Below are 16446 nucleotides of genomic sequence, written 5' to 3' on the forward strand. Positions count from 1 at the left end.
TAGTAGGGTGTGCATTCGAATCGGTTTATCGATAAATTGAATCGATTATTTGTTATCATTTTATCGAAATCGGGTTATCGATTTATCGATTTCGATTTTGTCCTCTTCGATTATCGGTTTATCGATAAACCGATAAGATATACTAAAAAAAAAATTATTTTTTATTTTTATTATTCCATAATATCCTTTCCATAACCCTAAGTCCCTAACCCTATTATTTCATCTACCACATTTAAGGAATGATCATATTTAAAGCTCAAGGAAATGAAGTTCAAATTAATGGAAAATAGAATTAGCCATGATGACATATTTTTTTTTTTTTTTATATCGTTGGAGTGTTGGTGACATACATTTGATCCCTTACTTTAGTTTCGTTGCATGTGCTTGTTGACACAATTTTTATGTTATAAACGGTGTTCGTCTTATTTTAGCTTCTTTTTGTCCATATTAGTTAGGCGTGTTTATAGCAATATACTTTCCGTGGAATACCGCAAATTTTCTTATTGGTGTAATTAATAACCGAATCGATAAGCCTCAAAAATCGATAAATCGAAATCGAAAAAATCGAAACCTTATTGAAACGATAACGATTAGCATACGTACAAGTCGATAATCGATAAGTAATTATCGATAAGATTAAAATCGAATCGATAAATCGAATGTGCACCCCTACATTTTAGTTTCACATTGAGGTGGGGATTATTTAGTTCATGAGTTCCAAAAAAATTATTTCTTAAATTTCATATTTGATCAAATATATTAACATAAAGCCGGGCTAAAAAAAATTTGTAAACCCTATCTGGGAAGGATAGGGTTACGCAGACGTTACTCTTACCTTTGAGCAGGTGCGAATTTAGGGGGATGGAAAAAGAATCCTATCTGGGAAGGATAGGGTTACGCAAACGTTACTCTTGACCAGGTGCAGATTTAGGGGGCGGAAGGGGGTTCACGTGAACTCTCTTTACCGAAAAATTATACTGTATATATAAGGCAAAATTTATGTTTTACTTTAATATATTATGTTTTGAATCCCCTTAACACAGCCCAAAAGCATAACTTAATAGTTAACGGGCTTCAAAACTTTTGTGAGGTCACTGGTTCAAGTCCTACAACCACAATTTGTTTTTTTAACATGCGTTATTACGCAAATATACCAACAAAGACGGATTCAAGATTTTTATATGTATAAGTTCCAAAAAAATTTATTTCTTAAATTCTTTGTCTAATCAAATATATTAATATGCAGTAAATACATAATTTCAGACACTTAGGATTCTTAGAAGGCTATCATGAAAGGTACAAATAAATTTTTGGTCCTTCACTATGTCCTCCTAGTGCCTGCAAGCTATTTCCTTCTCTCCATAATACGTGATTTTTCGGCCTTTTTATTTTAGTTCAAAATAAATATTTTTTTTATATATATAATTAAGAATGAATTAACTTTAATTTTTCAAATATGCCCTTATTTACACGTCTTAATATACCAAGTTAACAATATATAAATTTTAATTGAAGGTAATTTAGTTAAAATACTTATTTTTTTTGTAGCAGTTAATATTTTCTTACGGGTTATGTCAAGGCTAAAAAATTACTTATTATGGATCGGGAGGAGTATTGATTATTGATTAGGCCATTGTACTATTTTCTAATGTAGACTTGGTTTTCAAGTATGTGCAAAATGATTGGCGTCAAAATTATGAAAAGCTAGAGAGTTAGTAGAAGTATAGGAGAAGTCTCTAGGAAAGAGCAAAGGTTATTAGATTCCATTGGGAATTAAAGCTATGACAAAAAAGCCTAACTTTAAGCTACAAAAGCTAACCACTTTTCCTATAAAAGGTAAAGCTAAATTGATTACTCGCTAGAAATTAATCAAGCCATTCAATTCTTTAATCGTCATTAGGGCTTAACCATATCTTCCAAAAATTTTACTTACTTTATTCTTTGTGACGTGTCTAAATAAAGCTTAGGTAATTTTATATAGAAAAAATCATGTATTCTATGAGTAAAAAATTAATTTAATACTTGTAAGGGAAACCTGAGCCTTACATCATTGACATTTGAGGAGTTAAATTTGTAACAAAAAAAACAAAAAAGAATACTGTACAACTATTCCTCATACCAAACATTGATTTAATTATCGGTTCAAAATGTGAAAACATTCAGCGGCGGATTTATACTAAATATTGATTTAATTATCGGTTGAAAATGTGGAAACAACCAGAGGCTGATTTAGAATTTCTATCTATACCAAATATTGATTTAATTACCGGTTCAAAATGTGGAAACAGACAGAGGCGGCTCTAGAATTTCTAGTACATAGGTACACTACTAAAAAAATGTATCTAGTGATAATTAATCCTTATCCATTCAATCTTCTTGGAGTATAGTTGCCAACCGTTAATATTATACCAATTTAGAAAATATGTTCATAAAATATCTTATTTTACGAAGAGACCATTGGTTCACGTGTCCCGTACTTACACCTATAAATCTGCCCCTGAAAACAGTCTTTAATAGAAATGCACGTAAAATTGAATAAAATGAATCTAATATCATCCGTCCATTCGACGAACTCCGAGCGTATACGTGGCAGAAGCATAATGAACTAGATTGCCTTATTTATTTATGAGAATAAGAGAAAGAAAAAAAGAAGAGAGAAAATAATTAAAATAGGCAGAGAACATAACCGTTGGAGTATACAAATTGATACCAAATACAACGTGTTTGGCAATTTGAATTTCCTCACAAAAACATGAAAGTACTGACCCGTGAAAGACGAAGCCAAAATCTTTCTTTTCTCGTATGTTCCAACGGTAATATAAGTGTCCAATCACCAAAACAAGAAACGAGAATAATATATTAGTCCCTACTTGATGGTTGTGTTGTGACAAACATTAAGTTTATAGATTTCTACGGCGATCTCAAGTAAAAGTTAATACATTTTATAATAATTGGACCGACAGACTGAATTTTGAGCTAAATATTTTTGTACGTTTAGTGAATACTTTATTACATTACAAGGTCTAAGCAAAAATTACTGAATTTACGTAAATCCGTAATCATCGCACTAGATCCGCCCTGGTTATATTGAAATTGAACTTTCGATATATTATAGTGTACAACAAAACACCAATATCCGCAAATGTTCGTTCAAAGGTAATTCAAATATCTAAAATCCTGTTAGAAAATAATATATTAAATAGAAGTACAATTAACTCAAGCTGCCCATCTAATCGGTTAAATTAAAAATAGCCGGTGGAGGTATAATATATGCATAATATATGTATTTTATATATATATGTATATAATTAATGTATAATCTATGTATATGGTTAGAAAAAGTAAACAATGAATATGACCGGCTATTGTGTAAAGATCCCTCATTCTAAGCTAGAGACGTGTGAATACATTATCCTTAAGGATATTTTATTAATTAGGCATTTTCCGCAGGATTCAAAAAAACTCTTTCAGTAATTAATTGGCGAAAGGGAATGAGAAAATCTGTTTGTCTTTATGTAACCTATAGGTCACGAGGTCGAGTCGTAGAATCAACCACTAATGCTTGCATGGAGTAGACTATCTACATCACACCTATTTAGAGTACGAGTCTTCTCAGACCTGCGTAAACACGAAATACTTAGTACATCGAACTACCTTTCATTAGGATGTTTTCACAATAGGCCTTTATGCTAGATCTTGGGATGCTTATCTTATGGAATCAATGTATCATACTTTCTTGTTGTCCTACTCAAGTATATCTGTCAAATTTTTGGTTGGTTGCGGACACAAAGCAAAATCTGTTTCTGATACAACAACAACAACAACCCAGTATAATCCCACTTAGTGGGGTCTGGGGAGGGTAGTGTGTACGCAGACCTTACCCCTACCCTGGGGTAGAGAGGCTGTTTTCAAATAGACCCCCGGCATCTTTCCCTCCAAGAACTTCCCACCTTGCTCTTGGAGAGACTCAAACTCACAACCTCTTTGTTGGAAGTGGAGGTTGCTTACCATCAGAGCAACCCCTCTTGTATATATATATGAATTCTTTTGACTGGAATACTGTTTTTATTCTGAACGAAATTAAGGAATTCTAATGATTGTTTTTACTGGAATGTTGCTTCAACTCAAAGTGAGCTCAAGTCAGATTGGTTTTTCTCTTTCCAGAATTTGGTTGGTGCAAAGAAACTATGATAAAAAGACAATCTTAGATGGATCACAGACTGTATTTTTCCATGACCTTTCGCTTCTGAAAGCGTCCTTCCTTTTCAATGTCCCACATCTATCTAATGCATTCTTTTCGATCTTGTGACCTATATAGGCTTGCAAAACATAGGCTAATGAGCGGTACATTGGATACCGATTTAATCTCGACAGAAAAAAAGGAAATACATCCTTAACCGTCTCTATTCGCTTTCTTGAAACTAATTCATAGGCACTTTCATTTGTTAGACTTCACACATTATATAAATAAATAGTTGAAGTGTGTGATAGAAAACGAAAAAACGAATTGATTGACTATTGAGTGCAAACTCTTAAATAGACGATTATGGGTAGTTCAAGTGTGCTTAGCATTAGGATTGTAGCCAACAAGCAAACAACTCAAATTGATTTTCTTTTTTATTTTTGTGTCGAAATTATGGGTAGCAGCTACTATTAGTATGCCAGTCTAAGACTGTTAGTAGAGGTAAGTCGTAGAGATCTATGAAGGGCTATATTTAGCATAAATAGCATGGTTAATTATAAAATAGCGTGATGGCCGTAAGAAGATCATAAATAAGGTATATAGTCTAGAGTGGATGTCTAGGTCAGGGTGTCGGCATCATATATATATATATATATATAACATGTGTGTCGTGAGTGAGAGGGTGGTCGTAGATCATCCCTCAACTCTTCTTTCGAAATTATCGAACATGATGACTTATCGGCTTGAGACTTCTTTTCTTTTCAAGCTGAGTAGAAATTTCATAAGAGAAGAAAAGTTCACAGAAGGTTCTTCAATAGTATGCCCGGTTCCCGAGGTTCTACCACTGCAGGGCCCAGTTGCCATTCTCCCACAAGCAAACAACTCAACTTGATTTTCTTTTTTATTTTTGTGTCGAAATTAGATCTTGACTAGGATTATTAACTTTTATTTCTTGAACTTCTTATTGAATTTAATAGAAAGGCGATATCAGGATTTAGAATTTAAACTAGAAATCAAAATTATATAGACACTATGAGTGTAAATTTATTTATTATAATTGGTCATTTATCATGTTTTTGGGGGTAATCAACTCACGTTAGTTATGGAAGGTTAGCTTTGATTAATTTTTACGTAATTTGATAGTGAACATTATTTATAATACTAATGCATAAAAGTTGAACTCTTAAAATTAATAAATGTCAAACGGGGGTTAAGTTCTAGTTCAATTTAGGTCCTTCACTCAACTTAAATTAATAAATGTCAAATGGGAGGTTAAGTTTTAGTTCAATTTTTGTCCTTCACTCAACTTCCTTGGGCATTGTACTATTAAATTCTATCCGTCCTAATTTATATGACAGTTTTTGCTTTTCGAGATTTATACTATGTAAAACTTAACCAATATTTAAAATATATATTTTTATCATATTGACATAAAAGAATTACAACTTATATTACTTTTCGTATAGTTTTTTAATAATTTAAATTTAAATTTTAAAATAACGAGTTAATCTAATCCAATTTAGTTAAAATACATATCATATTAACTTTCAAAAATAAAATGTATCACATAAATTGGGACGAAAGAGTACCATTCTTAGCCTTTTAAGTAGACTTGGCATTCTAAGCTCAAAAATCTCGAGTAAAAAGCAAAGATTAATAAGTATCACAACTAAATGGTCACTTAGTTAACCTCTAGCAAGAAATTGAAATCATTTAATACTTCTAATAAATCTTTATGAAGGGCTTAATCTTACCAACAAGGTTGCGATAGAGTGGTACGTATCCTTTCATATCTTTAATTAGAGGTCTTAGGTTCAAGTCCTAGTTATCAAGTCACCTTATCGGACTCCAATTGCAAGTATCAGACACCGACTAAAAAAAGGCTTAATCTTAGTGGCATAATCTTCTAACATTTTGTCTTATTCTGTTGCTTGTGATGTGCCTATATACACTTGGTCAATTTTACATTGCGAACCATTTAAGTATTCTATGAATCTAACCAATTAATACATGTTAGAGATAACATATCTACTCACGACCAGTGACGGAGGCAAAATTTCTTGCTACAGGGTTCAAAAAAGAAATAAGTTAAAAAATTAGAAAAGATTATAGCCAATGGGAATTTAACTTGTGACCTCACAAAGATTTTGAACTTCTTAACCACTGAATTATGCTTTTGGGTTGTATTAAGAGAATTCAAAACATAATATATAGAGGTAAATAACAAATTTTACCTTATATACACAGGTGTAGTGTCTCCCTTCACAAAAAAATATCAAGTTTCCTTCTCAGAAGTTCAGTCTCGTCAGTTGTTAGTGGTTTCACTTCAGATTTATCATTATCCCTAACATAATAGCACTCATCAGTTGCAGGTAACTTCACAGGATTTTGCATGCCGCGACAACAGTATATCTTTGCATTCCAAGCTGCAAATACGAGGGACAGCCCGGTGCACTAAGCTCCCGCCATGCGCGGAGTCCGGAGAACGGCCGGACCACAAGAGTCTATTGTACGCAACCTTACCCCACATTTCTACAAGAGTCTATTTCCACGGCTCGAACCCATGACCTTCTGGTCACATGGCAATAGCTTTACCAGTTACACCAAGGCTCCCCTTCAGATATCATCATCAGTCTCATCTCAACCACATATAACACGTCGAGGCTCGCCCGGTAGAGCTTCCCTTTGGTCCCAACACCTCTCCTTCACATCATCCTCTGTAACAGACATCAAAGCAGCAATCCCATAAGCAATTAAACCATTCTTTTGCTAACATCATCATATGATACGAATAAAAGGGTAAAACAAGTACCAACAAATAACCAAAAGAAAAAAAAGGAAAAAAAAGCTGTATACAGTATAGTGTTCTTTTCAGCTTATTTTGCAGCTTTCTCTTGAAATCTCAAACCTATACAGCATCTCCTTACATTCTTTCTGTTTTTAGACTAATGGTAGCCATACTACTTTCACACAAAGCTTCAACTCAAGATCTTTAACAGTAAAATGCTTCAATAAGTATCCCTATAAACACATAACAAAGGAGCAGAATCAGAGGCGGAGCTAGAGTGCCAAGAGTGGGTTCGACCGAACAAAGTAACTCTAGTTCGAGCCCTTTATTTGGCTTACAAAAAATCACGGAATATGCATAAATTATTAATTTAGAACCCAAAAACTTAAGGCGATTACAATTCCGAACCCATAAGCTTGAAATCCTGGCTCCGCCTCTGAGCAGAATCCTCTAATTGCTACACTAATTCAGCTACCAAAGCTGATGATCAAATTTTTTTAAGAAAAAAATGATTTTGGGTTTGTTAGGAAATTACCTGCGGCATTACTATCATTTTCTGCAGCTACCGAACTTTCCATGGCTCAAATACTCCAAAAACAAAGATCCTCAATAAATCTGAGTCCTGTAAAATTAGAAAAAATTAGTATGAACCAACTCGAAGAAAAAAAAAGGATTCAAAATTATGCAGATTGAAAAATTGGGAAAATTGGAAGAAACTCTAAAATCTACAAACCAATCAATCAATGCTCTCCCATTGGCTAAAAACGACCTTCCCAAAATGATTGGTATCTCTTCATCCACTTGACAATCAAGAATGACAAAGTCTGCAGGGAATAGAAACTTTCTCACTTGAACAAGCACATCATCAAGAATTCCTATCGGTCTTTTGACTGTGCGATCAGCCAGTTGCAGCAACATTGAGGTCGGTCTAGCTCTGCCAATGCCTAGTTTTGTATAGATTGCCAAAGACATCAAGTTTATACTGGCTCCAAGTCACACAATGCTTTAGTAAAAGCATAACTCCCGATAGTGCATGGGATAGTGAAACTACCTGGATCAGACACCTTTTGAGCCATAAGCCTTGTCACTACCGCGCTGCAAGTTTGCGTCAGAGTTACAGCGGACAGGTCCTGGAAGTCAAATTTTTGCGACATCTGGTCTTTCATCATTTTTGCATACCCTGACATTTCCCTCAAAGCATCCATCAACGGAATATTCAATTGAATTTGTCTGAGCATTTCCATGAATTTTCTATATTGATCATCTTTCTTTTGCTTTGCGAACCTCTGAGGGAATGGTGCAGGAGTCAACCTCTGCCCACTGCTTTGTGTCTTTTCTTTGCTGGAAGCTTTTTCTACTGCCTGTTCTAGGAGTTGTTCACCTTCCTTCTCCTTACCCTTGTCAACTTGTGCCTATTCAATTACAACCTCGGTGAGCTCTGCTGACTCATCTGTCTCTAATGTAACTGGAGTAGTTGGCGTTGTCTCTCTCCTAGATTGAGCAACTTTTTTCTCCCTGTCTAAATCTCTTCCATTCTTGAGACTCACTCCCTGACATTCGTGTGCAGCTAACTTCTCTTGCATCTTTCCATTTGTCCCAATGAGTTATTGCAGCATGCCCCTGATATGTTAATGCTATTGACAACAAAGAGTAGTAAGTGACTTGGAAAATCTGTATTTTTATTGATCATAAAAGCTTGCTTAAATACATAAAGTCAGTAACTGACTATCAATAAATACTATTAAAAATATGCTAAACAACTCTATTGCTAACTAAAAAGGAGGAACATAACTTGAAAATAGCTAACAAACTTTCAAAAAGAAAAACAGAATCCTAAATATTTGCAAAAGAGTCAACACAATCTGGTGTGTATTCCTCAACTTCTGCAGCCTAACTAAGCTCCTGATTTTATTGACTGCAACAACATTGCAACTTTTGAGGCAACTGAAACACTCCTCCTGCCTCAAGAATTGCAGACTCCAAGTTTGCTTCTAAAAAACTCAAATCTATTAACATGAAATGGCTTTGTAAACAGATCATCAATTTGATCTTCTGACCTGAAATACATCAATTTCACCTCTCCTCCTTCTTGCACTTCCCTAAGAAAGTACAATTTGATATTAAAATGCTTGGTTTTACCATGAAAAACTGGATTATGAGAAATTGCTATGGCTGTCTGATTATCCACAAACACTTATGTGCTTGCTTGTTGCTTCAAATCAAGATCTAACAGGATTTTCCTTATCCAAAGAGCTTGATTAACTGCTGCAGCTGTAGCAATGAATTCAGTTTCTGTAGTTGACTGTGCTATGATTTCCTGCTTCTTTGAGCACCATGAAAAACATCCTGAGTCAAGGCTAAAACAATAACCTGAAGTTCTTTTCATATCATCAACTGAACCTGCCCAATCACTATCAGAATATATTGCAATTTGAAAGTCTGACACTTAGAGAACTTAATACTATAGTCTAAAGTTCTCTTGACGTACCTTATAACTTTTTTGGCTGCTTTCATGTGCGTTTCACTCGCACAATTTAGAAATCTGGACAATACACTTACTGCCTGAAGAATATCAGGTCTAGTGGCAGTGAGGTACATAAGACACCCAATCATACTTCTGTAACTAGCCTCGTCAACCTTGTTACTACCATCATCCTTGACCAGCTTCTCATTTTGATTTATTGGAGTGTTCATAGGCTTGCAGTCTTCCATTTTGAACTTCTTCATAACCTCTCTTGCATACTTCTTTTGGCAAATGAACACTTCATTTTGAGTTTGATGAATCTGCATCCAAGAAAGTAAGACATTTCTCCCAAGTCTGTCATTTCAAATACTTTCTTCATTTCTTCCTTGAAGTCCTCGATCATTTCAAGGTTGTTGCCTGTTACAAGAAGATCATCAACATAAAGTGATATAATCACAATATCAGAATCTCTTTTTCTAATAAAGAGAGTTGATTCACTTAAGCTTTTCTTAAAACCTAAGCCTTGCAAATGCTCATCAATTCGACTGTACCAAGCCCTCAGAGCTTGTTTTAAACCATAAATGACTTTCTCTTCAATAGATAAACTTTATCTTTATGTCGCCTTACAGAAAAACCTTGAGGCTACTCCACATAAATTTGCTCCTGCAGAAAACCATTTAAAAAAGCTGACTTGACATCTAACTAAACGATTCTCCAACTTTTTTGAGCAGCAATAACTAGTAACAATCATATAGTATCAAGTCTAGCAACTGGAGAAAATATTTCCAAATAATCAACTCCAAAAATCTGTGGGTAACCTTTCACAACAAGCCTAGCCTTGAGCTTGTTAACAGAACTATCAACATTTAATTTAGTGCGATAAACCCACTTCACACCAATGATCTTCTTATCTTGAGGCTTTTCCAAAAGCTGCCAGGTCTCATTTTTCTCAATCATTGCAAGCTCCTCCTGCATTGCAGCTTTTCACTTAGGATATGAAATGGCTTCCTCGAATCCAGATGGCTCTAAAATGGCCACATTGCATCTCTGGTATATGTGTGAGAGCAACCTCGTTCCTCTCACAGGTTGATGATCAATGCTTTCATAAGAATCGGGTAGATTGTTTGTAATCTGCTTCTACTTACCTTCTTCCCAGTTCCATTGCTCATTTTCCATAAAAAATACATCTTTGCTTATCACAATTTTTCTTGTATGAGGCTGCAAAATTCTGTAAGCTTTAGAGACCGTGCTATAACCAATAAACACTCTAGGTTCAGCTTTCTTGCCTAACTTGTCTCTCTTAACATGTGGAATATAAGATAAACACAAACAACCGAAGATCTTTAAGTTTTTTAAGGAAGGTTTGTACCCATGCCATGCCTCAAAAGGTGTCTTTCCCTCCACTGCTTTTGTAGGCAGCCTGTTCAGCAAAAAAATAGTAGTGTTAGCTGCTTCTGCCCATAAATTCTTTAGTAGGCCATTCTCATGTAACAAGCACCTCGACATCTCCATTATCGTCCTATTCTTCCTTTCACTAACCCCATTCTGTTGCGGAGTATATGGGGCAGTGAGTTGATGCTCAATTCCTGCATTTTTACAGAAATTTTCAAATTGATCTGATGAGTACTCAGTACCATTATCTGATCCTGCAATCACTTTGATTTTCTACCAAAGCTTTGAATTTCCAGAACACTTCAAGTACTTCAGATTTGAACCTGAGAAAATAAATCCAACACATTCTTGCCATATCATCAATGATTGCTATGAAATATTTACTTCCTTTGAGAGAAGCAGTCTTGTGTGGTCCACACAAATTAGTATGGACTAATTGAAGTTTCACTGATGCTCTCCAGGTTGCCTCGGGAAAAGGTATCCTGCTTTGCTTTCCCAATTGACATGTGCTGCAGTTTGAGAGTTCCTCCTTCATAGGTAGTAGTCCCTGAACCATATCTTTCTTCGACATGTAAAAGAGTGCCCCTGATGGAAATTCCCGAGTGTCTTGTGCCATACATCTGCAGTTATCACATGGCTTGGATAGGCAGCCAACTTTTCCTCCATTGGATCAAAGGAAAAACTTCTTCCTCTCATTTTAACTCGACATACTTCTTGACCCTTTGGATCAAAGATCACACACATCCTGTCCTCAAAAATAAGCTTGAAATCATTCTCCAAAAATTGCCTTACGCTCAACAAATTTTGATCAATTTCAGGAGCAAAGAGCACATCCGTAATTAACTTTGTACTTGAGTAACTTTCAATAGCTATTGTGCCTTTCCCTTTGGCAGGAAGATAATCACTATTACCAATTTTGACTTTAGAGGGTACAGATTTGTCTAACACTTTAAAAATTTCCTCATCATGAGTCATATGATTTGTACAACCACTGTCAATTAACCAATTTTCACTTCAACTTTTGCTTGCAAAACATGTCGCCACAAACAATTGCTCTTCTTCTTATTGTTCTGCAATTTGTGCTTCATTTGATTGTTGTGGTCCTTTCTCTTTGAAAATAATCTCAGCATGCACAAGTTTATGAAACTTTCTGCATCTCATATCAGGTTTTCTCCAACATTAGAAGTGTGGATGGTTTCTCTTCCCGCAATGCTGGTAAGGTGGATATTTTCCACCTTTGTTGTTGTTGCTATTATCAGTTGCAACAGCTTCTGTTGACGTAGAATAGCTCTTCTTGCCCTTCTGCTTCTTGCCTTTGCTGCCAGGGTTGAATAGTTGCCTTGCTTGCAAAGCTCCTTCAACAGCTCCCTTTTTACTCATCAATCTTCTTTGTTCTTGTGCTTGTAAAGAGTTTAAAAGTTCCGCCAAACTAATGCATGACAGATTTTTTGTATTTCCAGTGAAGCAATTGTTGCTTCAAACTTCTCGGGTAAAGTAACAAGAATTTTTTGCACAATTCTTTTGTCAAAAAGTTTGGCGCCAGGTAACTTTACCTTATTTGCCAGATTGATAAGCCAATCAAAGTACTCCTTAATAGTCTCAGATTTCTTCATTTTTTGCATTTCAAATTCCCTCACTAGGTTTAAGACCTTCATGCCTCGAATTCTTTCATCTCCATAATATTATATTTTCAGTAAGTCCTAGATTGCCTTAGTCGAACTAAGAGTCATGATTCTGGAAAAAATAGTAGGAGATACTGCAGCATAGAGACACGCCTTCGCCTTTGACTTCCTGGTCTTCTTCTCTTTGTGAGTTTTGATCTGAGTCATGGTAGGATTGCCTGGTAAAGGGGAAACTTCATAATCCTCCTCTACTACCTCCCAGAGATCACATGCATTCATGTAGGCTTCCATCTTGACAGTCCAAACCTGATAGTTTTCTCCATCAAAAACTGGTGGAGCAATTGATGAAAAAACACTCTCACCTTCCATAATTCTTTAAGGCGATTTTATGGATGGTCTGATTAAGTGTTTGGGTTTTCACTTAGTTGATAACTCACACTCTTAGAAGTCCCTTAAGAACAAAAAAGCTCTGATGCCATTGTTAATGCTATTGACAGCAAAGAGCAGTAAAGTGACTTGGAAAATCTGTATTTTTATTGATCATGAAAGCTTGCTTAAATATATAAAGTCAGTAACTGACTATCAATAAATACTGCTAAAAATATGCTAAACAACTCTATTACTAACTAAAAAGGAGGAACAGAACTTTAAGATAACTAACAAATTTTCAAAAAGAAAAAAAGAATTCTAAATATCTGCAAGAGAGTCAACACAATATGGTGTGTATTCCTCAACTTCTGCAGCCTAATTAAGCTCCTGATTTTATTGACTACAACAACATTGCAACTTTTGAGGCAACTACAACAGATTTTGATCATGTTACTGTCCTGCTGTTAATGAGGTGGTTGGTAGGCCAACTGTTGCTGGTGCTGCTGATTATAACCCTGTTGCCTTTGATAAGGCACGACTTGGCCTTGTGTTCGTGCTCCTCCTAGATTGGGGTTGTGTTGTGGCTGGTTTGATCTGTACTGCTGGTTTGATGTTGGTCCCCATTGCTGCCCACCTTGTCTCTGACCTCCGAAATTATTGACATGTTTCATGTCTTCTCTGAAGCCCTGGTTGTCATTCTCTCCACTCCACGAACGCACATATCACTGGTTTTGCAAGGAGTGCATAAACCTCCATTTGTCGTATCAATAATGTGCACCTGTTTCGTACCCATCTCATCAAGTTTCTTTGTCAGCAAGCTCATCTGGGTCATGAGAGTGGCTATGTTTTATGCATTTGTATTGTTTGGATCAAGAGCGACAAAATGCACTATTGGAGTGGGTGTTGTATCTCTCGTCATCCAACCTGAATTTTGAGACATCTTGTCAAGAATAATCTTACACTCTGTGAATGTTTTGCTCAAGAATGCACCCCCAGCAGAAGCATCTACATTGGCCTTCAGACCGTCAACCAAACCCATATAGAATCTCTGTCCTAGCATCTGATCCGGGATGCCATGGTGCGGAAACTTTACCAACATACCCTTAAACCTCTCCCAGATTTCTTGCAAAGTCTTAGTCGGTTTCTGCCTGAATTGCAATATCTCGTCAATTTGCCTTGCAGTTTTGTTGGGTGAATAAAACTTGTTTAAGAACTGCTAGACTAGTTCCTCCCAAGTAGCAATGGAGTTTATTGGGAGCGAATTCAGCCAAGTTTGAGCCTCCCTAGTCACTGAGAATGGGAACATTAATAATTTGATTACTTCAAGAGTCACACTAAGCTGTCTCTGAGTGACACAAATTGATAGAAAGTTCTTCAGATGTTGTTGTGGGTCTTTAATGTATGACCGAGAGAACTACCCCTTATTCTGTAGCAAGTGCAACATGTTATTGATTATCTGAAATATCTTCTCTTGTATCTGAGGGACTGCAATTGTTGTGGCCAGGTTATCAGCAGTTTGTTGCGCCTAATCATAAAGAGTAGCTTCTGGCACAAGAGGTGCTACCACTCTGATGTTTGGGTCAACTCGATCATTTCTATTATTCCCGTTGATGTTCTCGGCGTCGTCCATTTCATTTTTGAGTTGGTCGTTTTGTTTTAGATGTTTGGCCTTCTTGTTAGCCCGATTCAATGCCTTGAATGCTTTTTTGGGATCTAAGAGTCCTTCAAAAAGTTCTCCAGTTCTCAAGGAGCTTCTAGGCATGCACCTAAGTCACAGAAGAGTTCAAACATGAGAATTTCAATGGAAATATTTTTAACGAAACAGAAAATTGATCTAAACTAATAATCCTAGAAATTCTTCCAAGTTGAAATAAATAACACCGTTAGTTCCCCGGCAATGGCGCCAAAATTTGGTCACGCCGAACTATGCCTTGTAAAAAGGACTAAGCGGTCGCTGCAAATAAAGTTCGGTTCAAGTCTGGAATGGAATCCCACTGGGAACTAACCTATTTACTGCAACTTTTAACACTGCTAATGATAATCTCAGACAATTCCTGGATGCAATATTTTTAATGGATAATGAGTAGAATTTAGTTAACTAAGGAAAAATGATAATAAAATTAGCAATAATAAAGAATAAAGTTGGATTCAATGGTAAAAGGGTCTAGGACTATTGATTTCCCCAATTGTCGGATTAATTCATGACACGTTAGCTATAATCTCACCGTAACACTCTATAAAGAGTATGAGCTCTGGGCTACCACAATTATCTCTTGATCAATTACGATAATTTACTAGAAGCATTCTCTCGAACTACTATAGTTAACAATTTATGCAACTCAGAATTATCCCACCAAAACTTCGTTATCTCTAACCCCGCTTTTAAATTCAAGTAATTAATCACTTAACTTACCCGAAGGTGGTGTTGTTCAACAACAATCTGACTAAGTATTCTTTCTCAAGCAATACAAGATAATTAGGCACGATTAATCGAGGGCCCGTTCAATTAATCACAAGACAACACGTAGTTGAACAATCATAGAGTAAAAATGACTCAATTATATCTAAATAGAGTCAAGACTTCATCCAACAATTGGTTCTATCAACCCTAGATGTCGGGTTAAGCTACTCATACTAATAGATAAAAATTCACTATAGAAAGTCATAATCAACAACGGAATTAAGAAAAAGAAGATGAAAACTCTTAGGGAAATTCTCTGTCTTCCTCTGCTGTTCTTGCCTCCAAAATCTCTCTAAAAACAACTACCCTCTCTTCTGGACGAATTAGGTTTCATACAGGTTTAGGTTAGCGCCTTAGGAATTACATAATTGACCCTAGGTTATTGGTCTCCATCAGCTCGTCCGCGACCGCAGATTTGACCGCGGATTTCACCTAGTGTTCTACCTTGAGTGCGCGGCCAATGCGCGGTCAATCTGCGGCCGCGCACCTGGAGGGGACTTCGCTACTTGCTTTTCTTTCTCCTTTTCGACTGTGCTAACTTCCGATTGTCCTTCCACGCTCCCTATTGACTCCAAAACACTCTTTAGCTTCCTCATAGCTCGGAGTGACTCCTGTAAAGCATAAAACTCTTAATTAGAGCATTTTGTTATCTTTTAACATTCAAACATTGATAAAGTGCGGCTAAATTAGAGTGTAAATAGTATCTAAATTGCATAATTATAGCCTATTATCACTTGTTGATAGAGAAGAAGCTTCCCGACTATCTTTCAAAATAAATGTGCAATCACTCCGTGATAAACACAGACTAAAAGTTTTCAAACATTGCATTTTGGACTGTATTTGTGATGATTAAGAGCACAACAAGACCATTTGCCAATGACGAAGTTCGTGATGGGCTAAAATGGCCAAAATATTACTCTTAACATGGTATGATATTGTCCGTTTTGGACCAAACTAGCACAGTTTTTGCCTCACACCATTAAGATCCCTACCTTATATGTAGGATCCCAAATAATGTGAGACTTTGTTCGCATATTCGACAATTCTAATGGTATACCAAGTTTGATATAGGGATGTCACCCTATAAACATCTGCTGCTAGAGATCCTTTGGCATATGGGAGTTTTGATTGTATGAACTTCTGAAAGGCAATTTGAATATAAGTTAT

General features: G+C 35.9%; 1 protein-coding gene and 1 long non-coding RNA gene across 2 annotated transcripts; both read right to left on the minus strand.

Moving 5' to 3' along the window:
- Positions 1-6361: 6361 nt before the first annotated feature.
- LOC104241953 (uncharacterized) lies at positions 6362-8683 on the minus strand. The gene is made up of 3 exons (XR_011401151.1): positions 7705-8683; positions 7507-7593; positions 6362-6900 (listed from the first exon to the last, which is right to left on the minus strand). It is a non-coding gene; the product is annotated as an uncharacterized lncRNA (long non-coding RNA).
- A 3323-nt stretch (positions 8684-12006) lies between these two features.
- On the minus strand, positions 12007-12440 carry LOC104241955 (uncharacterized). Its single transcript, XM_009796929.1, has 2 exons — positions 12310-12440; positions 12007-12256 (listed from the first exon to the last, which is right to left on the minus strand). Exons 1-2 carry the CDS (start codon positions 12438-12440, stop codon positions 12007-12009), a joined length of 381 nt encoding a protein of 126 aa, XP_009795231.1.
- Between the last annotated feature and the right edge of the window lie 4006 nt (positions 12441-16446).

The sequence above is a fragment of the Nicotiana sylvestris genome, chromosome 7 (genome assembly GCF_000393655.2).
Source record: "Nicotiana sylvestris chromosome 7, ASM39365v2, whole genome shotgun sequence".
NCBI lineage: Eukaryota > Viridiplantae > Streptophyta > Magnoliopsida > Solanales > Solanaceae > Nicotiana > Nicotiana sylvestris.

Bases quoted from the DNA above. Each gene is read 5' to 3' on its own strand.
- LOC104241955 (XM_009796929.1), bottom strand. From the start codon at position 12,440: ATGAAGAAATCTGAGACTATTAAGGAGTACTTTGATTGGCTTATCAAT. The intron at 12,257-12,309 runs GTTTGAAGCAAC...GTCATGCATTAG, and splicing joins CTTGTTACTTTACCCGAGAA to TTTGGCGGAACTTTTAAACT.